Genomic DNA, 13,392 nt, shown 5'->3' on the forward strand with positions numbered 1-13,392 from the left:
GATTAATTCAGATTTTAATTCCGGAACCCCTTTTTATTTACAATATATTAATAGCTTATAGTGTCATTTTAAAAGTATGGTGGAAATTAGAAGAAATGCTCAACAATAATACACTATATTTGTTTAATCAACATTATATAACTGTATATAGTTATTTTTATTTATTCAACATTCAGTTGCTCTATAATATTGGAAAGTTAGTTAACAAAAAATAATTTATGGTAGCATTTGTTATTGCCATGCATACTCTCTTTTTTTTGGCTCGACTGATTTTGACTTTTTTTTTTTCAGGGGTACCCCTAAAAATAAATTTTTTTAAAATGCATCTCTTTGGTTTCTGCGACTGTTCATAATAGGCATATTGTTTTAAATGACAATGCATGGAAGCAAGACAGGATGTTATTTGAGTTTGAAATACTCATGTAAACCACTAGATGTCAGTGTTGGTCTTTCTAGATGGCTCCGAGTGGTCTAGCCTTGTATTTCAATATTAAACTTTAGATTATCTGATAAAACTCCAAATAAGAAGCATATTCATATATATATATATATATATAACCATAAAATAAATCTTTAAATGTACCAGTGTTTCGTACTGTACATTTGAATGCATATAATAAAATATTTATGTAAAAACAAAAAATAAATAAATAAATGTTTAGTTGTTGCCACACGCTCTATCGAATTAGAACAAAAATATGATATATTTGTCAAAATTAAGAGTGAATGCATAAATTAAAATATACCGAATATGTTCTTGCAACGGCAAGCTTGTCATGTAGTATCGGAAATCTTACTTTGTAGGACGGAAGTTGATACATCTGTGAAACATTGCTAGCTTGAGGTTCCTTGCGTATTCCCCTCCCTCTGTCTCCCTCCCACAGCAGCTGAGTGACGTGCGTGTGCTTCCTTCCCTGAGCCCACGGTTGTTCCCTGGTGCTGTAGCCGGGGATGGCGTCACTCGGTGCGGGTCTGCATCTGTCCAGGAGACGGTCGTCAGGACGGAGCGCGGCGGTGGAGAGGAGGAATCTGCTGACCGTGTGCAGGTAAGAAACACTCGCGGTGTCACGACAGACCCTCCGGGCGATGTTTTCACTATTTCTCTTGCATCATTCATAACATCACAACAACAAAGCGTGAAATGGTTTCATTAAAAACAGAGAACCGCATCACGAGAGCATCATTTACATCTTTGCATTGAGCATGGTTGAAGCCTTCCTTGCATCATCACTTTTCAGATTTGACCAGATGAGAATTTAAGATTTTTGCTATTTGTTTTGTCGGCTGACATATCATCAATTATTGAAAATACACTCACAATATACCACTTAACCTCTCATAAGACGGAATCCACACAACCAAGTGATTCGACCGTGAAAGTATTGGAGAGAGACTAAAGAAACGACTACATTTGAGTCAAAGTATTGTGTGCAGGGCCAATGATGGGGAGGCCATGGTTTGGATTTGGACAAAGTTGGCGTCTCTTATGAGCTAACTAGTGGTTTACAATAACACCAAAGAACACTGTAAAAATAAATATTAATATACATAATACATAATATTTAGTAATATTGGTTTCTGTTACTCTATAGGCTACAATTTTACCTGGACATCTAAGTAGAAAGAGGCAAGAAATACTGCTGAATTCCTCAATCTTATTTTTCTCGGGACCAGAGAAAAACAGTGTATTGATTTGTGGTGCTCACAGGGCTGTTGGCAGATGTCAAGTACCTTCTAATACTCCCTCTGTTGCTTGTAGTCACACCTCAGTGGCAAAACACACGCATGCTTCTTCGATTTTCATGAGGCGTACATAGGAATAGACCTCGCAATGCGGCTTACATGTCTCACCTGTTGCTAAATGCTTCAGTAAATAAGTGATGTTGCAGCACCAAGAGAGAGTTCAGGAGGTTTTTTTGTTTTTTGGTGGTGACTCGTCTGCTTCCACAGCAACCATCCATCTGAAAGCAGAGGAGGGCGAGCAGTGAGAGGAGGGATGACATAATCCGTGGTAAAGACCTTGGCATTTTACTGTAATGAAAACTGTCATGATGCCCAGTCGCAGTCCCAGCCTTCTTGACAAAATCATGCTGGAAGCACAATCTTAATAATTGATTTTAAGGAAATTAAAATGATGGCATGCTCTTTAAATCACTAAAAACACAAGTTCTGTTTCAACTAGACCATTTTGTCTAGATAAAATAGTACCAGTAAGTTAAGGGACAAAATGGCTGCTGCTTTGCATACACAGACAGACGTGCCAGTTCAATATAATGCTTTTATACATAGGTTTAGCACGGACAGAAGAACAGGAAGTTAGTTTGAAGTGATAAAGATGCAGACACTGATGTCGTCAGTGGGAGCGAGGAAAATTGACAAGGTCAGAGTTGAGTGTATCAGTCGGACAGAGGTTTGAAGCTGGTTGGGACACGGGGAGCTGGGAGTGGGAGTGGTGGGGTGAGGATGCAAAAGCAATGAGCTCCATGATGAAGAAGAAGGACATGAAGAGTATCGGTGTGACTAGCTAGCATGAACTAGATAGGTTAAAGGTGGAGGCGGTAGTCTGACGGGAAATGCAGAAAGAAGCACAAGGAAATGATTTCCACACCTAAAACTCAATTTGCAACCTCCTTTCTAACTGCATTATTCAATATTAGTTGTTCTTTTTTATTGAAGAATGTGTAGAATATTGATTCACAAAACAGAAACACTGCTACTTCCTCTTTTGTGATGTGTTTTCAAATCCAGTTCTGACTGAGAAATGTCCAAGTGGGGATGTGTTCGCTCTGATGCGACCACCTGGCTGGACCTGTCCAGACAATTTCGCTCTTCACTGAGCTTTTCAGTGACAGAATCTTCCTGGACAGCTGAATGTCCACCATGGTTTCTGAGACACAGAAGAGAAAACAAGGCATGGATTGCGTTTTGAGGTTGCAAAACTGGTGATGCAACGTTCTGTGCTGACAGATAAGAACTCCTGCATGAATCGTTGGCGTTATTGAAAGAGGCTGGTGCAGCTGCTGAGCTTAGAAAGAGATGTGGATGGGTCGGACTGGACTCTGACACCTCTCTGTCACACAACAGTATTCCACTGTGTTGCCTGACTATTATCCATCCTATTTTACTGTTTCATGTAAATTACATATGTAATATCAGTGAGAAATTACATTGGTGGATGGCTGATTTCCTTCTGCATTCATGTTTTTGCTCAGCAGCACGAACACTGATCTGACTGACTGATAGCTATTTATCGATGCCAAATGTTGACACAACATGCCATGTTTTTGAAGGTTTTCAGTGAAAACTCTGCTGGACCGTTCCTGTTTTGAGACGATCGATGACTCTTCTTCTGAGTTCATCAACTTCATCTCCATCATGGAGCACATCGTCAGCCATAGACTCAAAGGTAATTGAAAATGTTGTTTTCAATGTCAGGTGTGTGGTCAAGAAGCCAGCGTGTCACAACTGCAGTCGTCTCTCCAATGCTTTTTTCTCACAAATTGTCCTCTCAGGACAGACCACCTGGTTTGGCTATGAGAGCACTCGCAGTTTCTGGGATTACATCAAAGCCGCATGCAGCAAAGTCCCTCACAACTGCATTCGAAGCATTGAGAGCATGGAGAACGTGCGTTCTTCGAGGGCCAAGGTGAGCTGGAAAATAACTTGAAATACTCATCGGTACTAAAGGTTAAAAGCACTTTTTGCTTGTATGTTGGTTGTGATTGGTCATTTGTGATTCCACGATGTATCACTCACTAGCTGAGTCACTCACCGAAACACATTTCTTTTTGAACTGTGGCTCCTCTGCACTTTTAAAATGATGTCGGCGTCATAACTTTGCATTGCTTTTATTGACTGTCCTCTTGGTTTATTATTTATTGAACCTCCATCTTACTGCCAAAAACCCTAATAAATGCAGTTCCTCCCCATTGCTGAATGTCTTACAGACAGATTTTAGATTTTTTTTTTGTATTATTATTATCCTAATGATGATTGTGTCTATTTTCCCTAAATATAGATTTTTAAAGAGATGCTTATAAATCTTGTCTGCATTCCCCATCATGTCCACCTCCTCTTCGTAGCCTTCTTACCTCCTCCACAAGTGGTGTCCATCTCAGGTGCAAGTCATATTCGTCAAATGAAAGAAGAAAAAAAGGGGGAAAAATACACTTGATGCAAACTGTTGAGAAAATTGGAAAAACTGAATAAAATAAATATAATAAAATCATGTCTAAATATCATAAAATAAAAATAATATGTTTTATTTAACCTCCAAAGAAGATATAAGTAAAGTGTAAGTATTGCCATAGAATGTTTTTCAAAACTGCTTCACCAGGTGCTTTCATGAACAGTTTTTACTGTTGTCACTTTCTTTATTATTTTACAGTTCAATGTTATTATACTGTCACAGATTTACAGCTGTCAAGTCAATTCAGTGACACACTTCTGCCGCCATATGTGGCCAGTGTATTTAAACTGAGCGTCTCGCGGCCCTCACAGCCCAAAGATGTGAAACAAACAAACATTTTAGTGGCATTGTAGGAGACGCTCCATGGGTCCCGGCCCTATGATTAAGAATCACTGACCGATGAGACATTAACATACCGTGGGCAATGAACGTTAAGAGGTGTGTTTTAGAAATTGCCTGATACCAGTGGTGGCGGGTGAAAAATAATTCTAGGGGACACTGGGTCAGTTTCGCAATCAAAGCATCTCAATACATAGAATCTTCAGCTAAAACATACTTTCATTCTTAGTGAGTTTCATATTACTCTGCATTTATGTTATAATTTGTGTTCTGTAACTGTAAAATCCCCAGCTATAAATTTGTATTAAGTATAACATGTTGAAATTTGGGCAATGCTCACAGATGCTAAAGTTCTATATATATTGGAAATAAATGATGCGTGTGCCTGAACACAGGAGAAGAGTTGCTATGCAGAGTCAACGCTATGCGTCAACGTTAAAGATTTCTGCACCCTGAGTGATGAATGGAGTAACTTATTGTCTATATCATATTTATCTTGGTGCTCTATATTATATTTTAGTATGTTCAGAATGTGAGCTACATTTGCAGACAAGTATCTCATGTTTTGGTTCCCCACTTTGGGTGTGTGTGTGTGCAGGGAAGAGCTTGGATCAGAGTGGCTCTCATGGAGAAAAGACTGTCAGAATACGTGTCGTCTGCTCTGAGAGACTTAAAAACCACCAGGTATTATCACCTCACCCCCAGTTCTATTGATACATGGCCTGTTTACAACATGGGTGTGCTGATTGGATTTTAAACCGGTGCCATCCAGGAGCTTATTGTATTTGTGTGTTTACTGCAGGAAGTTTTATGAGGATGGAGCGATAATGCTGGGAGAGGAAGCGGGGCTGTTAGCAGACACGTTGATTGGACTCAATACGATTGATTTCAGGTGCTTATCCAGTTCTCCGAACTGTCTGTCAGGTTAATGACCCAATATCGAGCTTTATTTATCTCTGTAGACTTTCTGTACCAATGTTTCTGCCTCTTTTTTCAGCTTCTGTCTGAAAGGAGAGGTTCTGGATGGCAGTGAGCCTTCTGTGATCGACTACACCCCATATCTGAAGTTCATTCAGAAGTATGTGATGTGGTAGGAGGCTGCTGGTGATGTGGACTTGAGGCTGACATCTGGTCTCCATGCAGTGCTGACAGTATAAGCAGCGACGAGGAGGAGATGAGAACTTTAGGGAGCAGTGGCAGCGAGAGCAGCACGCCTGACAAAAAAGCCACGGCTGCCTCCATCTTTACTGAGCAGAGCAGTCTGTTCAGCAAGTGCAAGCGCTTCGAGCAGAAGTATCGCATGGCGCTGGAGCAGAAGGTAGGACGGCACTGGAAAAATAAAAATAATAATAACAACTATAATAATAATAATAACTAATTTTTGTTTCAGAATACTTCACCTCTCAGTATTAGTTAGAAAGCTAATTCAAGTGTCTGGAAAAAAACATTTTGTATGCTTGAGCCTCTGCACCTCAAGAAGGTCACACAAAGTCCTCTCTATTTTTAGCTCCAGTTGCTTTCTCTCGTGGCTTCAGATGAATAGGGTGTCTAGTGAAAATCAATTGACACTGCATGTTTGCCGTGCATGTTTGTGGCAGGGCTACTTGGAAGAGCTGGTGCGTCTGCGTGAAGCCCAGCTGTCAGAGGCCATGTCTCACAACAAGGCTCTTGAGCAGAACCTGGCAGACACACACCTGTCTCACACGCTGGAGAAGGAGCAGCTGGAGTACATCATTCTGGAACTGCAAGACCAACTGTGAGTCTAATGTGTGTGCAGTGCCTTCGGTAAATACATTTGGGTGATTAAGAGCCATCTGGATGGCTTGATATTTGGAGCCAGCAAGAGGCCTGGAGGATGTGGGTGGTTTGGTTACTGAGATAGACATTTGAAGAAGATGCTGCAGAAGGAGATCCTTCTAACTTTGTGAAGTATAAGTTTAAGTACTTTTTATGCTCCGGATGGGTAGTGCACGATGGTACGGTTATCATATCTATCATACTATACCTGTATATGTGTTGTTCATACACCGCCTGAAATTGAATTCACTGTGTCAAGTGTATTGCAACTTTTAATTTTTTCTCCATCAATGCAATTTCATTTGCTCTCTTTCATCAGGGATGTTTTTATTAGTGATCCACCCACGATACATCACAATATCTGTGTCTCTGTTCTAGATTTATTGACTGCGCTGAAGGCATCTAAGAGAAAATACAAAACATTATTCATCAATCTCACATGAATGACAACCAAGTAAAACAAAATATATACCGCACAGTGGCTGTTCTTTACATTCAGGTCTGAATCTGATCTGCGCCATCATGTAGCGTCTTTTACAATTGCAGCAGACTTCTATATCTCTACTTCGTGCTCGTGAATTGATACGCAATATATCGTAATATGATATGATATTTTACAGAGATGTTTAAAGAGCAAAGCTCTAAATGGTATTATAAATAATGTTTGGTGTAATTACTGACTACTGAAATATGCTTGTACCTTAGTTTCCTATGTGCTACTTTCTGCAAACATTACAAACACAATTCTTATAAAACATTCTTAGTTGATCATCTTATCTCACCATGTTGGCTGTTCTTTGTTCAGAACAGTGTTGAAGAACAATGATCTACATTCCCGACAAGAGCTGGCTGCCCACCTGACCAACCAGTGGCCTTCTCCCAACGCTTTAGAAGCCAATGCGGTGGCCTTGGACACTCTGATATACCGAAAGAGCACGGGCCAATGGTTTGTTGTTCCTGCTTTACAAGATGAATGAACTAACTCAAGATTGTTTTGCACTCATTTAAACCACCTCCACTTAGCTTGGCACATTGACTGGTAGCAGGATGAACCACTGTTTTCATCTTGTTTTTTGTGCAGCAAGAGTCTAGACCATCTGTCAGCAGATCTCTCTGAGATATCCCAAACCCTCAGTCTTGAGGTCAGACCCACTGGAACACGCTGGCTCCACCAAGGTAACACAGCAGATGTGTGGTACTGTAGGCACTGCCTGGGAAACTACTCAGATGTTTATGCTTGGCAGGTAAAGAGGAGACACCTTCTCTGAGGGGTCTCTGTGGATCCCTCACGTCTGTCACCAGCTACAAATCTCTGGCCAGCCTGAAGTCCAGCGAGTGTTTGGCTAGTCCTGCCACAGAAGTCAGCAGTCCAGGAGTCACACCATCGTGAGGGGCTGAGCCCAGAAACCCATCAGGACCTTTACTTTCTGACTCCCTCCTGAGCATGGCGGCACGTTCCCTCATTACCTGGGTCTCATGCCATTCATACAATTGACCCAATTCAACTGTATTTATTTTGTACTGTGGGTATTCAAGTGCCACAACTTTAAGCCTGTGTTTGACACTCTCCAGCTTGTATTTTGAAATTATTCTGTCTCAGAAATGTTGATCCTTATGTGCAATGCAGTATTTTGTTCTCAGGTAAGATAGAAATTTATTTAAGCTTTTTGTAATTTATTGTGAAGCAGTATTTCCGATTCAGAGTCTGAAACCGACCGCCTTTATTTATCTCCCAGTCAGCTGCCCTTGAATTAGGGAAGAGCCACCACAGGTTCCATAACACTCTTCTAGTTCTGTTCAGGCCCAGAAACGACACCTGTTTGGTTTTCATTCATCGCGACTGATCTAGCAGTACAGTGACCGTTGTGTTTTGTTTGTCTGATGGTTTAAATCTGTGTTACATGAGCAGCAGTGAACGTGTGAACAAGCATTCAGCGGCAGTAGTTCAGTATGTATTTGGGTGACTGGCCTTGTAGCTCAACATTGAACTGCCTTCTCCTCCCAGCAGCTGTTTGCACTGATATGAAACTGGCCTTTTCTTTGATTTATTTGCCTTCAGTCTATATTTTTGAATAAAGACCACTTGCCAAACCAGAACTGTGACGCCAAAGTTCTGATTACCAACTCATTTTTGCTTTCAAAGCGTGCAGTAAAGAGGGAGACATGAATAGCAAGACCTTTACAAAACACCTGCCCAACTCTTCCATCTGAAGCGGTGGCATCTTTGTTTCTCTTCAGCTGTCCATCCTGAAGTCTGCATCCAGCCTACAGACCTTTTTTTTGTTGTTGCAAACATGGCATATGACATATTTCACAATAGATAGGTAGGGTTCTGAGATTTTAAAATGCCAGTTTGATCGTGTTTGAGGGATGTGCTTCTTAAATGTCACTTAAATAAATTAAGATAAATATCTGACAGGTTTTTGGTTTTGTTAAACATCAAATTAAGCCTAAGTTTTTCAGAAAAGTGATTTGGTCACAGTCCAAGTTCAACTTTATGGTATTATGATGATTATTCATGGAGAGAAATAAAATACATACTTGTACTTGCAGTAAACATTATTTTGTCCATATATTTTTAATCATGCGCAGCATGAACACAATATTTTGGCAAAAAATTCTTTTTCTTTTTCTCTGACATAAATCAACTATGAGATAACTTCAAACCCAATATCTGAGCTTCCAAAATATTTATGCAGAAAAATATCTCCAAAATTTCTAATTTATTTTGGAGGTGGCCATTTTTGTGACTTAGGAAGCAATACTGAATTTTACTCAGAATCTTTGATCATTGATAGAGAAGTAGCAATGAACACAACAAAAGCTTTAATGTTGGTGTTTTTGTATTTGTGCAGTTCCTTCATCCTGTCAACATTTCTATATAAAATAATTGCAATGTTTGACATCGAAACGCATAACAAGAATCAGAGGCAAAGTGATTCACTATGTGAGGAGGTGATGAATGACTTAGTAACATAGGCAGGTTCTTCAGTCGTAATTGAATGATAAATATCATTTAAAAAATAATAATCAACATACATTTTATATTCATACATCTTCTAATAAAGTTTTGGCTTGAGGGGTCTTTAGAGTTCCATGGTTCAGGTCAGGTGTTACTGGTCTGCAGGGGGCCGAGGCTTTTCTCCTGGTTGTATTTGCGGAAGAACGCCTTGCCAAACTCATAAGTGCTGATCATGATGGCGCATGCAGGCGCCACTTTGATCAACCTCGGGAGGAAACCTGCATGTGAAAGCAAATTTAAAGAAAAAAGATCATTTGAAAAAGGCTTTTGAGAAACTATACCAGCAAAGAGTCCGCTGAAGCCGTCCTGCGCCACGATCCTGCCCATCACGCTGAAGGTGGATGAAGACACACGACTTGGCACTGAGGACAAACAAGCCAGAGTGAAGTTACTAGCCATTAAACTCTTACAAACTTCATGAAATCAAAGACGCCAATATTACAATTCTTAGCTTCCAGCTCTCCGAGTTCCACCTGCCTTCTGGTTTTCACGACGTCAAACGGTAACGTGACAATGGAGGCAACCTGAGAGGGGAAGCCACACGAAAGTTACTGCACGGTTTTCACAGAATACAATCTGAAAACTAGGGCTGTCAATACATTAAAATTTTACTCTCAATCGCACTAAGGCTGAGTGAACTCACGATTAATGGCAGTTTAATCAAACATACCGTATCTGTTCTAAATGTAACTTAAGGGAAGATGCTCTCAACACCAGAGTGGCCAATAATGCTTTCCTTATGCTGACCATAAGGAACATTCGCACAGAAATATTAGCCGCACCCACAACATTTAAGAAGGAAAACAGATATCTTTCGTACATAAGCCGCACTGGTCTATAAGCCGCGGGTGCAGTGGTGCTGCCTGCTCCGCAGAAAATGCATCAGTGATCATCTAGTTCTAGTTCTGAGCAGCATGGAGACTGACTCATGAAACAATCTCTGCAATGCCCTGAACTTGAATCACGAACTCCTCGCATCTTATTTACATTTAAAGTGTTAAAGTGTGTTTAAGTGATTGTCTCTGTTGGCTGAGCCGCGGACAGGCAGGTGAAAACAACGCAATTTGAGCGCTTTAAAGGTAAATAAGATGCCCGTGATGTCATTGGTTTGATGTGGGGATGAGGCTCAACATTGTTGCCAGCATGACGCTCTTTAGATTGTAAAAACTAGGGATGCTCTGAGAGACAGGGAGAGCACTCAGCAGTAGCAGCTGTCTTCAACCACTTTCATGAAAGACGTTTGCAAAAGTTTCAGATTTAGGTGGCCAAAGAACACTGCATCAGACACACACAAAAAAGCAGCGGATTCGGTCGATTCTGTCTAAAAAAACGACACCTGAGAAAGGTTGGTCATTTGGCTCTGTGAAATTAATGATCATTTCTTGGGAAATGCTGACCGTTCCCAAATGACACGCAATGACAATGCCACAGTAGACATGCTGATGCCAAGCGAGCGGCGAGTCGGCAGGGAGGAGCGGATGCATCATAAACCGCGGGCGGTGCTTCATCAGAGTGCCGGCTGTCACGTGATCGGATTTTGTGATTGGCAATCGCCGATCACGCCGAGATCAGCCTTTCATAATGGGTGGCCAATCGATTGGAGCATCCCTAGTAAAAATCCATATATTAGCCGCATCGTTGTATAAGCCGCAGGGTTCAACCATGTGAAAAAAGTAGCGGCTTATAGTCCGGAAAATACGGTAATTTAGGTTTAACATTTGAACATATTGACAGTCCTAATGACACTGACCCTGTTGGTGAGGACAAAAAGTGGTCATAATGGTAGAGATATGGAAGCAAATGGAAAGGTTCTTACAGATCCAGACACCGCTCCGGCAGCAAAGGTGATGGTGAACGTGGGCTCCCTGGTGCTGTACCACTCGCACAGCCAGCTCTTGCCCAACTCATAGTTGTACCAGTACATGGCAGAGAAAGGGACGTCCCGGAGAAGGGTGGGCCCCAGACCTCGCCACAGAGACCGCCAACCTTCCGTCTCCACGGCCGAGCGGATGCAGGCGCTCAGTTCTCTGTAGGACAGTCTCTGAGACTGCAGCTTTGTTCGGATCAGCTCCAATGGGCTGATCACTGTCGCTGAACCCACTATTGGACACATACGGTTGAGAGAAGAGAACTTGAGTGCCACTGGAATTATGAGTATATTTAGAAAGTAAAGAGGAGGGCACAGGAAGGATCACACTACCTAAAATGCAACTGCAATTTCATATGAGTAGTACCTAGAAACTTTTACAACGGAGCCGTAAGAACTACAGGAAGGTCCTTGCAAAAGGGGTTGTTACCTCGGGCGATGGCTCCAGCCAGCAGGGGAGCTTCTTGCGCACGATCGCCCATCCTGGATCTCAGTGCAGCACACAGCTGGTCATAGCACGTGAAGTAGATGACTGTAGCTGGCACCGCCATCACACTATAAAAGCAAACATTGACACAATGAATGCAGCACAACTCAGTGTTGAAGGTAAAGCAATGACTATAATGTTGACACACAACTTCAGTGGACACTTTAATGAAATCAAAGCCTCTGTATCTGTGAGTGCGAGTTGGCACGTAACAGGAACTGAAATGGCAGCTGACTCTTTTAATCTTCGTATTTAATCTTCACACTAGCTGACATTCTCTTCTTGTCACGGTCCTAATGTTAGCGTCACACCTAAGGTTTTGCAGTATTTCAAAATAAAGGATTTCATTCCGCCAACACAAGGTAGAAAGCATTTGGTTTTTCTCCGTTAAGTCTTCGTTTTAGGACAAAGCCATAGAGAGTCAAGGGCCAAATAGAGATGACTCTACATACAATTGCGCAAATGAGTGCTCACTGCTGACACCTAGTGTTAAAAAAATACATCGCCGTCCTTATAAACCGATACTTCCGTGACTCTACATGAAGTGTAAATAATAACAATAATAATAATAAAAAGAAAAATTAAGAAAATGTATTCGATAACAACACAAAAAAGTGTAATTATTATGATACATACTGTATTTTTTAAAATAAAGCAGATTATAAACAAATCTAAGGTCAACATTTTCATTTATTAACAGACAAGCATTGGTGTATAATTAAAGTAAAATGACACTGCAATATTGAACAAAAGAACAGAAAAACACTCACAGAGTTGGAGGCAAACCGCTCCATAATGACTTTACTCCCTCAGTGCGAATTATCTTAAGGAAAGCATCCTGTAAAAAACAAATGACTTAAAGCTCGGATGTAAATCCTGATATCGTAGAAACATTGTAGTTGTCACCTACTAATGTCCCATTGAAGCGGCCAGGAGCTTTGTACCAGGCCTTGGAGTTGCCGTTCTCACAAACGCATATATGATCCATCAGGCCATTGCAGTAGACAAAACATTTTCCTAGACATATAGAAACATAAAAACTGTGTGTGTTTGGAACTCAAAAAGACAGTCTGATAGACATTCTTCATACCTTTAGGGAAAGGGTTTTTCTGAGCTTGTAGTCGGATTTTCACAACATCCAGGGGTGTGACTGCAAAGATAGTAGCATTAATATCTGTTTGTAACTGCCATGGGTTTAGTAAAAGGCCTCAGATTGTTACATAACACATGAATGGATGTTGAGCAATAAATTCAGCAGGTTAGTAATGATTCACTTACCGAACAGTGAAGTGAGTAAAGCGCCGGAGCAGGACGCCACCATCTGCTGGATTGGAGTAATGCCACCACCCGTCTCTGGACTCTGAGCACCCATGATGTCTAAATATAAGAGAGAATTCAAGACAGAGAAATAACCGACAAGTCACAGTGAAGTTTCTATAATGTTAGGTTTGTATACGCGGTGACATGTTGTCATGTTAGCGATTTTCTTACCTAGAGAAGCCCCGGCTCATCGGCTGACCTTAACACTGTAAATAGTTTATGGTCGTGCTGCTGTCATTGATAGCATCTATTCAAATAAACAGCATTAATCCACGTGCTTGACCTCACTTGGGACCGCGAGCTGCCAAGTTCAGTGATCAAACCTGTCATGATGCACTGTTTTTCGAACTGACAGTAGCTACTCGGCACAT

General features: G+C 41.1%; 2 protein-coding genes across 3 annotated transcripts; one reads left to right on the plus strand and one right to left on the minus strand.

Moving 5' to 3' along the window:
• The first annotated feature begins 893 nt into the window (after window positions 1–893).
• On the plus strand, window positions 894–8,423 carry rundc3b (RUN domain containing 3b). Of its 2 annotated transcripts, none has more exons than XM_053887904.1 (11): window positions 894–1,046; window positions 3,291–3,406; window positions 3,513–3,646; window positions 5,127–5,212; window positions 5,331–5,420; window positions 5,526–5,606; window positions 5,672–5,846; window positions 6,127–6,284; window positions 7,131–7,271; window positions 7,407–7,501; window positions 7,570–8,423. In XM_053887904.1, exons 1-11 carry the CDS (start codon window positions 952–954, stop codon window positions 7,713–7,715), a joined length of 1,317 nt encoding a protein of 438 aa, XP_053743879.1. In that variant the 5' UTR covers window positions 894–951; the 3' UTR covers window positions 7,716–8,423. The 2 variants fall into 2 exon arrangements, with proteins under 2 accessions (XP_053743879.1, XP_053743880.1); XM_053887905.1 differs by lacking the exon at window positions 894–1,046 and adding an exon at window positions 1,872–2,011.
• A 645-nt stretch (window positions 8,424–9,068) lies between these two features.
• On the minus strand, window positions 9,069–13,362 carry slc25a40 (solute carrier family 25 member 40). The gene is made up of 10 exons (XM_053888247.1): window positions 13,193–13,362; window positions 12,980–13,078; window positions 12,792–12,851; window positions 12,612–12,718; window positions 12,472–12,539; window positions 11,645–11,769; window positions 11,164–11,447; window positions 9,790–9,871; window positions 9,629–9,709; window positions 9,069–9,565 (listed from the first exon to the last, which is right to left on the minus strand). Exons 2-10 carry the CDS (start codon window positions 13,071–13,073, stop codon window positions 9,432–9,434), a joined length of 1,035 nt encoding a protein of 344 aa, XP_053744222.1. The 5' UTR covers window positions 13,074–13,078; window positions 13,193–13,362; the 3' UTR covers window positions 9,069–9,431.
• Window positions 13,363–13,392: the final 30 nt, after the last annotated feature.

This window comes from Synchiropus splendidus, chromosome 15, assembly GCF_027744825.2.
Source record: "Synchiropus splendidus isolate RoL2022-P1 chromosome 15, RoL_Sspl_1.0, whole genome shotgun sequence".
In the NCBI taxonomy this organism is placed as follows: Eukaryota; Metazoa; Chordata; class Actinopteri; order Syngnathiformes; family Callionymidae; genus Synchiropus; species Synchiropus splendidus.